The following is a 17,064-nucleotide window of genomic DNA, read 5'->3' as shown; positions in this document are numbered from 1 at the left end:
CGACGGCCCAGAAAGGGCTTTGGCCACGCTGAGGGCAGGACAGGGCGGGACAGGGCTTTCTGGAGGCGGCTCGAGGGACAGAGGTCGCTGGGGGCTGCACTTGGCACAGGAAGCTTGCCACAGCCAGGCAGGCAAGTGTGCGCGGGCCCCCGTGTCCCGTGCGCAGAGCGTGCGGGCCGGGCCCCTCTCTGGACCTTCTCGGTCCGCTCGTCCCGCAGGAAGCAGCGAGACCCGGGGCCGTGCACGGCAGCCGTCCGGACGCCCAGCACCGACCACACACACCGGCACAGCGTCTGCCCAAGTTTATTGTGGAAAGCAAAGAATTGAACAAAGACTCAGAAAATAAATATCTGCAGAGAGGAAGCCAGCTCAGGAGGTGAGGAAGCTCAGGGGGTCAGCAGGAGGGGTGGGGGGGTGCGGAGGGCGGTGGGGGCGAGCTGCGTGGCACGACCCTGTTCAAGCGCCTCCTGGGCGCGGGCCCCCGGGGCTGGAGCGCCGGGAGCGGCCGGGGACGCGGCGCGGGGCCGGCGGGAGCTCACAGGTGGTGTCCTGGCACCGGCAGCTCTCGATGTGGGTGTAGGTGTGGCTCCGCGAGCCGCCCTGGGGACAGTGCAGCACCACCTCCCGCTGGCTGGTCCGTTCTTCCTTACAGCAGGAGCACTTGTGGTCCAGGGCCTGGGCCTCGGCCGAGTACCTGCGGGCAGGCGGCCGGCCAGAGTGAGGAGCCACCCCCACTAGGGCGAGGAGCCCCTCCCCCACCCCTGCCCGGGGCCCGGGACTCACAGGGCAAAGGTCCCGCAGGACCCAGAGCAGTAGTTCATCGTGACTCTGTTGGTGCAGCCGGCGAAAGAAATTTCCCGGGTGACGGGGATGGCGGAACAGAAGATCCTGGTCTCGTTGCGAGGGGTGCCTGCCAAGAGGGGGGTTGGAGGCTCTGGGGTGGGGGAGTGGGGTCTCCACACCCCAGGGGGCCCGCAGGTTCTCCCTCACAGCCTCCTCTCCCTCCTCGAGTGCCCCAGCCCCGGCCACCCCACAGCAAGCAGGGCCCCCAGCTGCTGTCCCCCAATTTAACGTCTGGCTGAGAGTGGCACAGAAAGGGACAGGAGTCCCAGGACGTCATCCCCTGTGCCTCCTTCACCCCCGCCCCGGGGTCCCAGAGGGAGCTCCCCTGCCGCACCGTGTGCCCCAGAGACGCCTGCCCGCCAGGCTGTACTCACATTTCTTGCAGCAGCCATTGGGCATGAGAGTGATGGAACCCTGGAAGGAAGGAGAACGAGCCTGGAATCCCCAGACCACCCCCCGGCCGTGAGCAGCCCCGTCCTGCCTCAGGGTGGGAAAGGGCAGGTCCCGAAGAAAGGACCCCCACTCACCGGGACGCAGATGCTGGGGTCAAAGTCGGGGCAGGTGATGTTGGAGACAGAAGAGATGAGCTGCTTGTGAATCTTCACGCAGCTGAAGAATGTGCAGTTATTCTTGGGGTCATGCTTTATGTCCCCGGGCTGCAGGGCACAAGACAGCCTGGTGAGACCCACAGGAGGCCCACCCGGAAGACAGACAAGAAACGCCCTGCAGGTTTCCAACCACCCAGCCAAGTGCAGCTCCTGTCGGACAGAAGGTCCAGCCTGCAGGCCCAGAGCACCAGCCTAGAGTCCCCAGACACGTCCACATCCCGACCCCTGCACCTGCAGATACCACCTTATCTGGAGACAGAGTGTCGAGAGGTGAGATTCGGTTAAAGATGCTGAGATGAGACCATCCCAGATTACACGGGTGGTTCTAACTCCAACAACGAGTATACTTATAAGAGAGAGGCGGAGCCACAGGAAGGTGACCCAGGAAGTGGAGGGACGCGGCCACAAGCCCGGGGCCGTCTGGAGCCCCAGAGGCCAAAGAGGCAGGAAGGCTCCCCCAGAGCCCTTGAAGGGACCGCGGCCCTGCGACACCTCCAGCTTAGACTCCGGCTCCAGACGAAAAGACTCGGTCAGTCCCGGTGTTTCCAGCCCCGGTCTGTGGTCACGGCCACCCCAGGACACTGGAACAGCCATGCCCGGCCCTGGGAAGACCCTGCTGGGGCGGCGGGAGGCATCCCAGGCCTTGCCCGTGGCTGCGGGCCGGCCCCTCCCGGGTGGGGATGGGAGCAGGCCCCTCGCTCACCTTTAGGATGATGGCTTCCCTGCCGGGCCTCTTGATGATGCAGTGGGTCTGCTCACACTTACCACAGCACTGCCCGGGGGCCTCCACCAGCTCGAAGCCCTGCGGGATGCACACGGCTAGGTTGGTGCGGGGAGGCAGGGAGCCGCGGAGGTGGCCGCGGGGTGGCCCGTGGCCTCCGGGGAGGCGGGGGGGGGGGGGGGGGCTTACGGGGCTGCAGGAGTCGTCACAGAGCACGTGAGTGCAGGAGATGACGTTGAGCTCGGTGCTGCTGTTCCTGCGGTTGGTGCACACGCAGTCCTGGCATTTGGAGGAGTAAACTGGCGACCCCGGCTGAGGGCACAGAGAGGAGCGGGTGAGACGGCGCCGCCGCCCACCACGGAGGCCCCAGAGCGGGCACCCTTCCCGGCAGCCCGCCCAGGCTCACCTGGTACTCGGCATTCTGGTGAACGCACACACCCTTGGGCACTGGGAGGAAGAGAACGGGGACGCGGGTCGGGCCGGACAGCGCGGACACCCGGGCCCAGGGGGAGTGTGGCCGCCACGCGGGGTGACCCCGCGGCGGTCTCGGCCCCACCCCCCGGCCCCCACTAACCACAGGTGTAGGCGGGGCAGCACTTCCCGGGCGCGATCTCACTCTTCACTTCAAATCCCAGCGGGCACTTGGACGGCATCGCCGGGCACAGGCTGGTGTTGCACTCTGGGGGGAGGGGGGAGACGAGGGGAAGGAGGGGGCTGCGGGCACCGGCCTCCTCTGACACCCGTGCTCAGGTGGACGTGCCCTGAAGGCCCCCAAGTGAGCGGCTCCCCAGCTCAGGGAGGAGGTGAAAACACCCTCGGGGGCTGCCGGGCGACTCCTGGGCCCCCAGCACCCAGCACTGTTCCGGAAGTGGCCTTACTGCAGGATGTGATGTTGCAGCAGGTGTCGGCGGGGTTGACCTCTGTGAGCGGGTAGGTGCCCTCCTCCGTGCACTGGGGCGGCTCCTGGCTGCACGTCTTAGGCAGGCAGGAAATGCCGCTCCCGCCCTCCAGGCAGACGCAGCTCTTGCAGTCGAACTCAAAGTGTTCCCCAAACTGCAGGCAGGAAGTGGGTGGGCAGGGGGGGGTCACAGGTGCCACTCGGGTGAGGTGGGCTGGCACCCAAGACCCCCTGCCAGGGCCACACCGCAGCACATCCACAGTCGGCCAGATGAAGGCACCACACCTCGCGTCCCACTCAGGTCCTGTAGGACCCCTGTGCCCTCCCCACCTCCCAGCACGTGGGGGCAGGTCACTGACATCACAGCCGTGACCTGCTCCTGGCACTTGCTGGCACACGGGAAACACACGACACGTGTATGGGGCTCGCAGACTAGAGCTAAGGCATCAACCATATGTAGGAGACAGGACAACACTGTGGCCAGGATGTCATCTCAGGTTTAGATAGAGCTTCAGATGGCCCACGGGTGGGTGGCATGAAGGTGTGGATGGACACATGGGCCAGTGAGTGGGTGGATGGATGGACAGATGGACGGACAGACGGGTGGATGGATGGATGGATGGATAGATGGATGGACAGACGGACGGACAGACGAGTGGATGGATGGATGGATGGATAGATGGATGGACAGACGGACGGACAGACGAGTGGATGGATGGATGGATGGATGGATGGACGGATGGACGCACAGGAGGATGGATGGACAGACAGGAGGACGGATGGATGGACAGATGGACAGTTGGATGGATGGATGGATGGATGGACAGACGGACGGATGGATGGATGGGTAGAGAGTTTGACAGACAGATGGATGGACAGATGGACAGATGGATGGATGGATGGATGGATGGATGGATGAATGGATGGATGGATGGATGGACAGGTGGGTGGATGGATGGATGGATGGATGGACGGACGGGTGGGTGGATGGATGGATGGACAGATGGACAGACAGATGGGTGGATGGATGGATGGACGGACAGGAGGATGGATGGATGGACAGGAGGATGGATGGATGAATGGATGGATGGATGGATGGATGGATGGATGGATTGACGGACGGGTGGGTGGTTGGATGGATGGATGGATGGACGGATGCATGGATGGATGGATGGGTGAAGAGTTGGACAGACGGATGGACAAATGGACAGATGGATGGATGGATAGATGGATGGACAGACGGACGGACAGACGAGTGGATGGATGGATGGATGGATGGATGGACGCACAGGAGGACGGATGGACAGACAGGAGGACGGATGGATGGACAGATGGACAGTTGGATGGATGGATGGATGGACAGACGGACGGATGGATGGATGGATGGGTAGAGAGTTTGACAGACAGATGGATGGACAGATGGACAGTTGGATGGATGGATGGATGGATGGATGGATGGATGGACGGATGCATGGATGGATGGATGGGTGAAGAGTTGGACAGATGGATGGACAAATGGACAGATGGATGGATGGATGGATGGATAGATGGATGGACAGATGGATGGACAGGAGGACGGATGGACGGACAGGAGGACAGATGGATGGACAGACGGACAGATGGATGGATGGATGGATGGATGGACGGATGGATGGGTGGAGAGTTGGACAGACAGATGGATGGAGAGTTGGGTGAGTGCACGGATGGGAGGATGGATGGGTGGGTGGATGGATGGAGGGGTGGAAGGTGGGAGGGAGGGAGGGAAGGAGACGCATGGGTGGGTAAGTGACTGGGTGTGGGTATCCAGATGACCCTGCTGGCTCAGCCCTCCGGGATGTAAATGACATGACTCAGGGTCTGAGACTCCTGGCTTCTTCTTGCCACCCACCCTGGTCCCCAAAATTCAGGGTTTATGGGTGAATCCTACCGTGGCACCAAGAGGAAAGGCCTACCTTTCTAGGCACATTGTCAGGTCCCATACAGCCTAGGGAGGAACAGGAAACAAATCGTGTTAGCAGAGCCCTGGTGCCACGGGATCAGGGCGGGCTTCACGGAGGCAATGCGGGCAGGCAGCGTACCACACATGTCCACGCAGGCGTCGAAACCCGGGGCGTAGTTCATGGTGCCCTCGGGACAGAAGCAGCCCTCCACCAGGATGCTGTTGTTCTTCTCAGAGGATCTGGGGGTGAGAGGGCATCATGAGGTGGGTCTGTGCTCTGGCTGGAGGCCCGCCGCCCCCGTGCGTCTTCCAGCAACTAACCCAGACTTGCAGGTGGGTTCCTCTGGAGGACCACAGGCCCGGTACTCCCTGTGAGGCGGACACGTCAGCACTGCAGGAAGGGGACAGGAATCAGAGAAGCCGGAGCGGGGGGCGGGGGGGGGCGGGGACTGGCGAGTGACATTCCTGCCCCGGCGGGGGTGAGCGGCTGCCCGGTGTCGCCCACCTCGGCGCCCCGTGCCGTCCTGAGAAGGGAGGCAGGTGACGAGCTGTGCTCGGCGAGCCCGGCGGCAGCCCCAGGCCCCCAGCCCCTCAAGCCTGCCCTTCTTCCCACCGCACGGTCCGGCCCGGCTCTCCCTGTACGCCTGGCCTCCCACAGGTGTGGCTACAGGCCGTAGCCAGAGACCCCACCGGCCCGCGGGACCACGGGTCTGGGGCAGGGGCAGGCGGACACGCACAGCAGGCGCCGTTGGTGTGGTTCCGCCAGTCGATACAGATGCCCTTCTGGGCACAGAGGGTCGCGTAGGTCTGCAGGCTGGCGCACTCCAGGCCCGAGCCGGGCACGAAGCAGCTGTCGAACATGCAGGCGTCATAGTAGTGCTGGGGGGGTGCCACGGCGTGGCACTGGGCGAACAGGCTGTGAGGGAGGACGCGGGGGTCACGCTCCGGCCGGCCCTCCCCGCCCCCCTCATGCTCCCCACCAGCCTAGCACCTCCACCTGGCTGCCCTGTTGGAGCCTGGCTCTGCCTGCACCCACCCAACAGACGCCTGTGGGCTGCCCGTGGCAGGAGAGCAGAGGGCCGCCCTGGGGAAGGGGGGTCGGCTCTGCAGCCCGAGGGCGAGGTGCTGTGCGCCCGCCTCCCGGAGGCGGAGGCTGCCGGGTGCCGGGACCCCCTCCAGCAGCCGTGGCAGGGGGGCCACGCAGCCTCGGCCCGCACACCTCTGGGAACAGGCGCTCGCTCCCCGTGGATGCCAGCTCCTCTCCGTCTCAGCCCAGGTCTGCCTCCCTGACATCAGCCCTGCACGCCAGCTCGGTCCCGGCTCAGCCTCTCTCCCTAGGGCCCCCGGCGCGGCCGACCCCCCCCCCTCCCCCCCAAGGCACAGGGACGTCTCGCCACACCACTCAGCCCCGGAGATGTCGGAAGCCCCAGCCCCGGGCCGTCCGAGGCCCGGCACCCGCCCGTGGCGCCCTGACCTCGCTCTGACACCCCAGACGTGCTCCGCGTCCGGCCCCCCTTTGCAGACTGGGGGCGAGGCCTCAGCCCCTCAAGCCTGCCCTTCTTCCCACCCCACGGTCCGGCCCGGCTCTCCCCGTACGCCTGGCCACTCCCTGAGCCCCTGCCCCTGGCGGGTGACGGGCGGCGGCCAGGCCTGGGGGGGTACCTGTCTTTGATGAGGTCGCAGAGAGGGGAAGCACAGTCCCTGGGCGTGGGGCTGCCCGCTGACGGCGTGCTAGCCGGGGGCTTGGTGGTGACGCCGACGTGGGGACAGTGTGGCTTGGAGGGGTCGTTCACCACCCACTGGTCGGCCGCGACCTCGCAGTTGGAAACGACCTCTCCGCTGGGCAACACGCAGTCGTCGGCGGTGTTGTTGGTACACGTGCCTGCGTCGGGAGGGAGGCCCACGCTGAGCCAGCACCAGAGCCACGCCACGCAGCAGACAGCCCCGGGCCGGCCCCGGGGCCCCGGCGACCGCCAGGCCAGGGCCGAGGGCGCAGAGCAGGCGAGACTCCGGCCCGCTCGTTCCCACAGACGCCCACCCGGCACGACGGCCCCCGGGCCCGAGCCGAAGAGCCAGAGATCCAGCCCCCGGCTGGCCGGCCCTCACACCGGCCTCGGCCCCGGCCAACCCCCCCCCCCCCCGGGGGCGGGCCCGGGAGCCGCAGGGAGCCCGCAGGGGCTGAGGGGCTCACCACACTGGCCCTTGGTGTTGTTGCCAAACCGGTGGTGGGGCAGCCTGATGGAGAAGGACAGGCCGTTGTAGGAGATGAGGGCGCCCAGCTCGGGGATGTCCACCACGTAGTTGATGCCCGACTGGGACACCTGCAGCCCATACTTCCTGTAGGGCAGCGCCACGGCCTGCCCGTTGACCTGCACCTGCGGCCGGCACACCCGTGGTCAGGATGTCCCCTCGGGGCCGACGTGGAGGCCCCTCCCCCAGGGCCCTGCCCCGGCCGCCGCGCGTGTCTCTCGGCGGCGAGTCGGGGCAAGCTGCGTCTCGACAGAGCATCTGGGGTCGCCCCAGCCCTACCTGTTGTCAGGCCTGTGCGTCCGGTGTGGGGACCTCTGCCTGTCCCTTGCCCCCCGTCCCCCTGCCCCTTGCCCTGGTCCCTTTCCCACTTCCTTTCCACTGCTCCAGGCCAGACTGGTCCGGCCGATCCCCGGGGTGAGAGCACAAGGACGCTGTCCCGAGAGTCCCCCCCCACCCCACCCCGTGCCGAGGAGTGAGGCTCCCCAGGCCCCCGGAACCAGCAACTCCACGCGAGTGTGTGCAAGAGGACTGCAGCCAGGGGGCGTGCGGGAGGTCAAGGTCCCTGGTCCCGGGAGAACAGCCCAGCCCCCTGCCGAGCGAGGGAACCGGCATCCCCCCCCACCCGCCCCGTGCAGCGCCCCGCAACCTGGCCAGCGCACCTGCACTTTTATGGGGGCCATCTGCACCGTCTTGATCAGCACCTCCTGGGTCTCGTGGCGCACGATGAGCGTGCGGGGGCAGGACACCCGGTCGTTGACGTCACAGTGGTAGTTGTCGATGTAGACGCCGAAGCCGTCTACCGTGGGGTTGATCTCCTCCACCAGCACGTACGTGCAGTTGCCCTGGTAGCTGTAGTAGAGCCCGTCGAAGGTGACGTAGTGCGGGTCCCCCCAGCCTGTGCAGTAGCCTGCGGACAGAGCTCCCGTGAGCCACACCAAGCCCCAGACCGGGGGAGCGGCTGGGACAGGGACAGGAGCCGGCGGGAGCCCAGGAACAGTGAGAAGACAAAGCAGGAATCCGGGGGGTCCCGGAAATTCTGGTTCCTGGAGCACGAGGGGCGTCCGAGCCCGTTCGGTGGGACACGGCCTGGCTTGGGAGCCAGAGGGTCCGGGTTCGAAGTCCAGCCCTGCCCCGCCCACCCCGGGGTGGGGGGGGGGGGTGGTGGTGGCGGGGAGCAGCCTCGGTGGCGGTGGCGGAGGTGGCTCCAGGAGGCACGACCCCCCCCCCCCCGCCTGGACCCCCCGCCCCAGAGGGGGAACCAGCAGGAGGCACGAGAAGCCCCCGAGGGCCTGCAGCCCCACACCCGCAGAAGGGGGAAGGAGGGGAGGGTCCCGCGGCCTGGGCCAACTCACAGTCGCACTCCCAGTGCCAGCAGCAGCCATCAGGGTCCATGACGCGCACGGGCGGGAGGTCGTTGGAGCAGGTGGGCATGGGTGGGGGCTTGCACTGCACCTGCACCAACTCCACCACGTGGTCGTATTTGCAGATGGCCATGGTGCAGTTACACAGCCACCACGTCTCGTTCTCCTACGGCGGGGAAGGCGCAGGGTCAGCGGGGACCGGCCCGGAGCCCCAGCCTGCACAGGGGTGGCCCCGAGCCCTCCCCCCGGAGCCTGGGGACCGCCCCGCGCAGGAGGCAGCCGCCTCGGCCTCACCACCGGCCAAGCCTCCTCCTCCTCGCCAGGCAGGGGAGGTGTGGCCCAGGAGGTGGGCGCTCGGCCCACCCTGCCCCCAGAAGGCCACTCGGAGGACAGGGCGTCGCAGGTGACCGGCAGACGTCCCCGTCCTCCCAGGCGGGCATGTGTGCGCAGAGCCAAGGGGACCCCAAGCGGCCCGCAGCCCGCTGACCTCTCTGGGAGGATCAAAGTCTAGGCACCCAGGGGGCTTGGTGGTGGCCAGAGTGCTCGATGCCATGGACGTGGCTGGTTTGGGTGTTGAGGCCGGCGTTGGTGAGGAAGGGGTGGGCGTTGGGGAGGGCGTGGACGGGCACGACCAGTTGAAGAACTCAAAGGTGCAGGACAGCGAGCAGTTCACGTAATAGCAGGTGTCCCCATGCGTGCCGTTATACACCGTTTCACCTGCCAGGGGACAGAGACCAGACCTACACTAGCCACGCAGGGCTGGCTCCCAGAGCATACAAACAGGTGCCGACAAGGCCACTGGAGGGAAGCCCACTTCGACCATGTCCCTGACTCACGGCGACAGCCAAGAGGGGCAGACCGCAGGGATGGCCGTCCAGCCGGCTCCCGGTGGGGACTTCGGCCTAACCCCTTACCACTGGTGACAGGAGACCAGAACCCACCCGCCTCTGGCACCTAAGAGTCAGAAGTGACAAGCCTGGGTACCTGGGGCGAAGTATGTGTCATTCAAAACGCAGCACTTTTCCAGGGGTGTGCTGGGGATGGAACCTGTAGTTTCAACGATGCTGGGGGAGGAGATTGGGGTCAGCGTGGGGGGGAGCACACTGGAGGTCGTGGCGCTCGTGGTGGGTGGCCTGTGCGGCGTGGATGACGGGCGTCCTGGCGGTGTGAGCGTTTCTGTGGACGTCGTTGACACAGTCGTGGGTGTGGGTGTGGGTGTGGAGGGGGTCTCCGTGCTGGTGGAGGTGGTAGTCGAGGCCGGGGTCGGGGTGGGGGTCGGGGTCTCCGTGCTGGTGGTGGTGGTGGTGGAGGCCGGGGTCGGGGTCTCCGTGCTGGTGGTGGTCGGGGTGGAGGTCGGGGTCTCCGTGCTGGTGGTGGTCCTGGTGGGGGTCGGGGTCTCCGTGCTGGTGGTGGTGGTGGTGGTGGAGGCCGGGGTCGGGGTCTCTGTGCTGGTGGTGGTCCTGGTGGGGGTCGGGGTCTCCGTGCTGGTGGTGGTGGTGATGGAAGCCGGGGTCAGGGTCTCCGTGCTGGTGGTGGTGGTGGTGGAGGCCGGGGTCGGGGTCTCCGTGCTGGTGGTGGTCCTGGTGGGGGTCGGGGTCTCCGTGCTGGTGGTGGTGATGGTGGAGGCCGGGGTCGGGGTCTCCGTGCTGGTGGTGGTGATGGTGGAGGCCGGGGTTGGGGTCTCCGTGCTGGTGGTGGTCGGGGTGGAGGTCGGGGTCTCCGTGCTGGTGGTGGTCCTGGTGGGGGTCGGGGTCTCCGTGCTGGTGGTGGTCCTGGTGGGGGTTGGGGTCTCCGTGCTGGTGGTGGTCCTGGTGGGGGTCGGGGTCTCCGTGCTGGTGGTGGTGGTGGTGGAGGCTGGGGTTGGGGTCTCCGTGCTGGTGGTGGTTCTGGTGGGGGTCGGGGTCTCTGTGCTGGTGGTGGTGGTGGTGGAGGCCGGGGTCGGGGTCTCCGTGCTGGTGGTAGTGGTGGTGGAGGCCGGGGTCGGGGTCTCTGTGCCGGTGGTGGTCCGGGTGGAGGTCGGGGTCTCCGTGCTGGTGGTGGTGGTGGTGGAGGCCGGGGTCGGGGTCTCCGTGCTGGTGGTGGTGGTGGTGGAGGCCGGGGTCGGGGTCTCCGTGCTGGTGGTGGTCAGGGTGGAGGTCGGGGTCTCCGTGCTGGTGGTGGTGGTGGTGGAGGCCGGGGTCGGGGTCTCCGTGCTGGTGGTGGTCCTGGTGGGGGTCGGGGTCTCTGTGCTGGTGGTGGTGGTGGTGGAGGCCGGGGTCGGGGTCTCCGTGCTGGTGGTGGTCCTGGTGGGGGTCGGGGTCTCCGTGCTGGTGGTGGTGGTGGTGGAGGCCGGGGTCGGGGTCTCCGTGCTGGTGGTGGTCGGGGTGGAGGTCGGGGTCTCCGTGCTGGTGGTGGTCCTGGTGGGGGTCGGGGTCTCCGTGCTGGTGGTGGTCCTGGTGGGGGTCGGGGTCTCCGTGCTGGTGGTGGTGGTGGTGGAGGCTGGGGTTGGGGTCTCCGTGCTGGTGGTGGTTCTGGTGGGGGTCGGGGTCTCTGTGCTGGTGGTGGTGGTGGTGGAGGCCGGGGTCGGGGTCTCCGTGCTGGTGGTGGTCAGGGTGGAGGTCGGGGTCTCCGTGCTGGTGGTGGTGGTGGTGGAGGCCGGGGTCGGGGTCTCCGTGCTGGTGGTGGTCCTGGTGGGGGTTGGGGTCTCCATGCTGGTGGTGGTCCTGGTGGGGGTCGGGGTCTCTGTGCTGGTGGTGGTGGTGGTGGAGGCCGGGGTCGGGGTCTCCGTGCTGGTGGTGGTCCTGGTGGGGGTCGGGGTCTCCGTGCTGGTGGTGGTGGTGGTGGAGGCCGGGGTCGGGGTCTCCGTGCTGGTGGTGGTGGTGGTGGTGGAGGCCGGGGTCGGGGTCTCCGTGCTGGTGGTGGTCGGGGTGGGGGTCGGGGTCTCCGTGCTGGTGGTGGTGGTGGTGGAGGCCGGGGTCGGGGTCTCCGTGCTGGTGGTGGTCCTGGTGGGGGTCGGGGTCCTCGTGCTGGTGGTGGTCCTGGTGGGGGTCGGGGTCTCCGTGCTGGTGGTGGTGGTGGTGGAGGCCGGGGTCGGGGTCTCCGTGCTGGTGGTGGTCGGGGTGGAGGTGGGGGTCTCCGTGCTGGTGGTGGTCCTGGTGGGGGTCGGGGTCTCCGTGCTGGTGGTGGTCGGGGTGGGGGTCGGGGTCTCTGTGCTGGTGGTGGTCCTGGTGGGGGTCGGGGTCTCCGTGCTGGTGGTGGTCCTGGTGGGGGTCGGGGTCTCCGTGCTGGTGGTGGTCGGGGTGGGGGTCGGGGTCTCCGTGCTGGTGGTGGTGGTGGTGGAGGCCGGGGTCGGGGTCTCCGTGCTGGTGGTGGTCGGGGTGGAGGTCGGGGTCTCCGTGCTGGTGGTGGTGGTGGTGGAGGCCGGGGTCGGGGTCTCCGTGCTGGTGGTGGTCGGGGTGGGGGTCGGGGTCTCCGTGCTGGTGGTGGTCGGGGTGGGGGTCGGGGTTTCTGTGCTGGTGGTGGTCCTGGTGGGGGTCGGGGTCTCCGTGCTGGTGGTGGTCCTGGTGGGGGTCGGGGTCTCCGTGCTGGTGGTGGTCGGGGTGGGGGTCGGGGTCTCCGTGCTGGTGGTGGTGGTGGTGGAGGCCGGGGTCGGGGTCTCCGTGCTGGTGGTGGTCAGGGTGGAGGTCGGGGTCTCCGTGCTGGTGGTGGTGGTGGTGGAGGCCGGGGTCGGGGTTTCCGTGCTGGTGGTGGTCGGGGTGGGGGTCGGGGTCTCTGTGCTGGTGGTGGTCCTGGTGGGGGTCGGGGTCTCCGTGCTGGTGGTGGTCCTGGTGGGGGTCGGGGTCTCCGTGCTGGTGGTGGTTGGGGTGGAGGTCGGGGTCGGGGTCTCCGTGCTGGTGGTGGTGGTGGTGGAGGCCGGGGTCGGGGTCTCCGTGCTGGTGGTGGTGGTGGTGGAGGCCGGGGTCGGGGTCTCCGTGCTGGTGGTGGTCGGGGTGGGGGTCGGGGTCTCCGTGCTGGTGGTGGTGGTGGTGGAGGCCGGGGTTGGGGTCTCCGTGCTGGTGGTGGTCGGGGTGGAGGTGGGGGTCTCCGTGCTGGTGGTGGTCCTGGTGGGGGTCGGGGTCTCCGTGCTGGTGGTGGTGGTGGTGGAGGCCGGGGTCGGGGTCTCCGTGCCGGTGGTGGTCGGGGTGGGGGTCGGGGTCTCCGTGCTGGTGGTGGTGGTGGTCGGGGAGGTCGGCGTGGTTACAGGGGAAGGCGTGGAGATACAGTGTGGAGGCCACCAACAGCAGTAGACGTTGATCTCATAGTTGAGGCAAGAAGGCTGGGGCATGAATCCCCCTGGCTTCTGGTGTTCGTTTCTGCACACCAGCCCGACATTGATGTCGCAAACCACGTTCTGCCCCAGCTGCCCAAGGGGGGTGTCAGGGAACATGGCGGCTCTGCAGGAGATGTTGGCCGCCCAGCCTGGTACACAGACCTCGATAGATTCGATGTCTGCCCCCGGTTTGGTGTTGTTTGGTTTCCCTGAATCCAGCCAGCCAGTCCAATTACACTCAGGCAGGCACGGAGTGGTGGTTGATCCTGGGGTAGGGGTGGTCGTGGTGGTGGTGGTCGGGGTGGAGGTCGGGGTCTCCGTGCTGGTGGTGGTCCTGGTGGGGGTCGGGGTCTCCGTGCTGGTAGTGGTCAGGGTGGAGGTCGGGGTCGGGGTCTCCGTGCTGGTGGTGGTGGTGGTGGAGGCCGGGGTCGGGGTCTCTGTGCTGGTGGTGGTCCTGGTGGGGGTCGGGGTCTCCGTGCTGGTGGTGGTCCTGGTGGGGGTCGGGGTCTCCGTGCTGGTGGTGGTTGGGGTGGAGGTCGGGGTCGGGGTCTCCGTGCTGGTGGTAGTGGTGGTGGAGGCCGGGGTCGGGGTCTCTGTGCTGGTGGTGGTCCGGGTGGAGGTCGGGGTCTCCGTGCTGGTGGTGGTCGGGGTGGAGGTCGGGGTCTCCGTGCTGGTGGTGGTCCTGGTGGGGGTCGGGGTCTCCGTGCTGGTGGTGGTGGTGGTGGAGGCCGGGGTCGGGGTCTCCGTGCTGGTGGTGGTCGGGGTGGGGGTTGGGGTCTCCGTGCTGGTGGTGGTCGGGGTGGGGGTCGGGGTCTCCGTGCTGGTGGTGGTGGTGGTGGAGGCCGGGGTCGGGGTCTCCGTGCTGGTGGTGGTCGGGGTGGAGGTCGGGGTCTCCGTGCTGGTGGTGGTCCTGGTGGGGGTCGGGGTCTCCGTGCTGGTGGTGGTCGGGGTGGAGGTCGGGGTCGGGGTCTCCGTGCTGGTGGTGGTCCTGGTGGGGGTCGGGGTCTCTGTGCTGGTGGTGGTGGTGGTGGAGGCCGGGGTCGGGGTCTCCGTGCTGGTGGTAGTGGTGGTGGAGGCCGGGGTCGGGGTCTCTGTGCCGGTGGTGGTCCGGGTGGAGGTCGGGGTCTCCGTGCTGGTGGTGGTCGGGGTGGAGGTCGGGGTCGGGGTCTCCGTGCTGGTGGTGGTCCTGGTGGGGGTCGGGGTCTCCGTGCTGGTGGTGGTCGGGGTGGGGGTCGGGGTCTCCGTGCTGGTGGTGGTGGTGGTGGAGGCCGGGGTCGGGGTCTCCGTGCTGGTGGTGGTCGGGGTGGGGGTCGGGGTCTCCGTGCTGGTGGTGGTGGTGGTGGAGGCCGGGGTCGGGGTCTCCGTGCTGGTGGTGGTCGGGGTGGAGGTCGGGGTCTCCGTGCTGGTGGTGGTCCTGGTGGGGGTCGGGGTCTCCGTGCTGGTGGTGGTGGCGGTGGTGGAGGCCGGGGTCGGGGTCTCTGTGCTGGTGGTGGTCCGGGTGGGGGTCGGGGTCTCCGTGCTGGTGGTAGTGGTGGTGGAGGCCGGGGTCGGGGTCTCTGTGCCGGTGGTGGTCCGGGTGGAGGTCGGGGTCTCCGTGCTGGTGGTGGTCGGGGTGGAGGTCGGGGTCGGGGTCTCCGTGCTGGTGGTGGTCCTGGTGGGGGTCGGGGTCTCCGTGCTGGTGGTGGTCGGGGTGGGGGTCGGGGTCTCCGTGCTGGTGGTGGTCGGGGTGGGGGTCGGGGTCTCCGTGCTGGTGGTGGTGGTGGTGGAGGCCGGGGTCGGGGTCTCCGTGCTGGTGGTGGTCGGGGTGGAGGTCGGGGTCTCCGTGCTGGTGGTGGTCCTGGTGGGGGTCGGGGTCTCCGTGCTGGTGGTGGTGGCGGTGGTGGAGGCCGGGGTCGGGGTCTCTGTGCTGGTGGTGGTCCGGGTGGGGGTCGGGGTCTCCGTGCTGGTGGTGGTGGTGGTGGAGGCCGGGGTTGGGGTCTCCGTGCTGGTGGTGGTGGTGGTGGAGGCCGGGGTCGGGGTCTCCGTGCTGGTGGTGGTGGTGGTGGAGGCCGGGGTTGGGGTCTCCGTGCTGGTGGTGGTGGTGGTGGAGGCCGGGGTCGGGGTCTCCGTGCTGGTGGTGGTGGTGGTGGAGGCCGGGGTTGGGGTCTCCGTGCTGGTGGTGGTCCTGGTGGGGGTCGGGGTCTCTGTGCTGGTGGTGGTGGTGGTGGAGGCCGGCGTCGGGGTCTCCGTGCTGGTGGTGGTCGGGGTGGGGGTCGGGGTCTCCGTGCTGGTGGTGGTGGTGGTGGAGGCCGGGGTCGGGGTCTCCGTGCTGGTGGTGGTTGGGGTGGAGGTGGGGGTCTCCGTGCTGGTGGTGGTCGGGGTGGGGGTCGGGGTCTCCGTGCTGGTGGTGGTGGTGGTGGAGGCCGGGGTCGGGGTCTCCGTGCTGGTGGTGGTCGGGGTGGGGGTCGGGGTCTCCGTGCTGGTGGTGGTGGTGGTGGAGGCCGGGGTTGGGGTCTCCGTGCTGGTGGTGGTCGGGGTGGAGGTGGGGGTCTCCGTGCTGGTGGTGGTCCTGGTGGGGGTCGGGGTCTCCGTGCTGGTGGTGGTGGTGGTGGAGGCCGGGGTCGGGGTCTCCGTGCCGGTGGTGGTCGGGGTGGGGGTCGGGGTCTCCGTGCTGGTGGTGGTGGTGGTCGGGGAGGTCGGCGTGGTTACAGGGGAAGGCGTGGAGATACAGTGTGGAGGCCACCAACAGCAGTAGACGTTGATCTCATAGTTGAGGCAAGAAGGCTGGGGCATGAATCCCCCTGGCTTCTGGTGTTCGTTTCTGCACACCAGCCCGACATTGATGTCGCAAACCACGTTCTGCCCCAGCTGCCCAAGGGGGATGTCAGGGAACATGGCGGCTCTGCAGGAGATGTTGGCCGCCCAGCCTGGTACACAGACCTCGATAGATTCGATGTCTGCCCCCGGTTTGGTGTTGTTTGGTTTCCCTGAATCCAGCCAGCCAGTCCAATTACACTCAGGCAGGCACGGAGTGGTGGTTGATCCCGGGGTAGGGGTGGTCGTGGTGGTGGTGGTGGTGGTGGTGGTGGTGGAAGCTGGGGTCGGAGTCTCCGTGCTAGTGGTAGTCGGGGTGGGGGTTGGGGTCTCCGTGCTGGTGGTGGTCGGGGTGGAGGTCGGGGTCTCCGTGCTGGTGGTGGTCCTGGTGGGGGTCGGGGTCTCCGTGCTGGTGGTGGTCGGGGTGGAGGTCGGGGTCGGGGTCTCCGTGCTGGTGGTGGTGGTGGTGGAGGCCGGGGTCGGGGTCTCCGTGCTGGTGGTGGTCGGGGTGGTGGTTGTGGTTGAGGGCGTGGTGGTTGGGGCCGTGGTTGGGGACCCGGGACACTCATACATCGGCAGGCAACAATTGACACGTATTTCATAGTCATAACAGACCGCGAACGGCCCGTTTCCAAACTGGTCTTCGTTGCGGCAAGTGAACCCTGAGGAGACATCACACTGTACCTTCTGGCCCGTCTCCTCCCAGCTGAGCTCTGGCTCGGTGGCCAACCTGCACTGGATGTCCTCGGGTTCCCTACAGACACTGTCGAATTGCTCCCAGTCTCCGCCAGTGCTGTCCATGCTGGGGTGGTTCTCGTTGATCCAGTCGGACCAGAAGCAGCACACACCTGGGGAAGCAAAGCCGGGATTGGATTGGTCACCGCGCCTGGACGCAGCTTCCGGGGAGCTCACTGGGACTGGCACGACCGCCCTCCTATCACGGCCGAAGAGCAGGGTGTTGTCGGCTCAGAGAGTGTGGGCCCAGCTCTGCTTCGTCCCTCCTCCTGCAGCTCCACACTGAGCCCCGGGGAAGGAAGAGCCCCTCACGCCACACCTGGGTGACAGCCCGACCCCCGGGCTGCAGCCCTCTGCCCCTCCCTTGGCTGTTTACAAATGCTGATGTCCCCTTGAAAACAATTAGCACGGACAGGGTCAGCCATTCCGATGAGAAAGCCCACGGGAAGGGGCTCGGTCTGGACGCTTGAACAACAGTGTCACCCCGAGCCGCTCCTTCCCCCGTGCGTCAGCCAGGCACCCGTGAGTCCCAGGGGGTCGTGCCACCCAAAGCACCCTGTCTGGTGAAGTGAGCAGCACGGGCCGCGGGCCCCACATCCGCATCTCCTGGGCAGTTCCCGGAGCAGCT

At 67.8% G+C, this 17,064-nt stretch overlaps 1 protein-coding gene across 1 annotated transcript in view; it reads right to left on the bottom strand.

Moving 5' to 3' along the window:
- Positions 1-287: 287 nt before the first annotated feature.
- LOC132676480 (mucin-2) overlaps positions 288-17,064 on the bottom strand; it is a 29,121-nt gene continuing 12,344 nt past the window's right edge. The window contains 22 exon segments of the mRNA XM_081790410.1: positions 288-694; positions 784-910; positions 1,218-1,257; positions 1,371-1,499; positions 2,155-2,253; positions 2,362-2,484; positions 2,579-2,619; positions 2,747-2,851; positions 3,051-3,225; positions 5,023-5,054; positions 5,149-5,249; positions 5,331-5,400; positions 5,747-5,925; positions 6,672-6,891; positions 7,201-7,384; positions 7,919-8,166; positions 8,612-8,786; positions 9,108-9,337; positions 9,605-12,850; positions 12,853-12,858; positions 12,860-15,044; positions 15,087-16,549. Of these exon segments, the coding sequence (XP_081646536.1) occupies positions 457-694; positions 784-910; positions 1,218-1,257; positions 1,371-1,499; positions 2,155-2,253; positions 2,362-2,484; positions 2,579-2,619; positions 2,747-2,851; positions 3,051-3,225; positions 5,023-5,054; positions 5,149-5,249; positions 5,331-5,400; positions 5,747-5,925; positions 6,672-6,891; positions 7,201-7,384; positions 7,919-8,166; positions 8,612-8,786; positions 9,108-9,337; positions 9,605-12,850; positions 12,853-12,858; positions 12,860-15,044; positions 15,087-16,549 (9,416 nt within the window). The 3' untranslated portion in view covers positions 288-456.

This window comes from Panthera onca, chromosome D1 (genome assembly GCF_046562875.1).
Source record: "Panthera onca isolate mPanOnc1 chromosome D1, mPanOnc1 haplotype 2, whole genome shotgun sequence".
Taxonomy (NCBI): Eukaryota; Metazoa; Chordata; class Mammalia; order Carnivora; family Felidae; genus Panthera; species Panthera onca.
The sequence above is the reverse complement of the archived record's forward strand: the minus strand, read 5'-3'. Positions and strand labels throughout refer to the sequence as shown.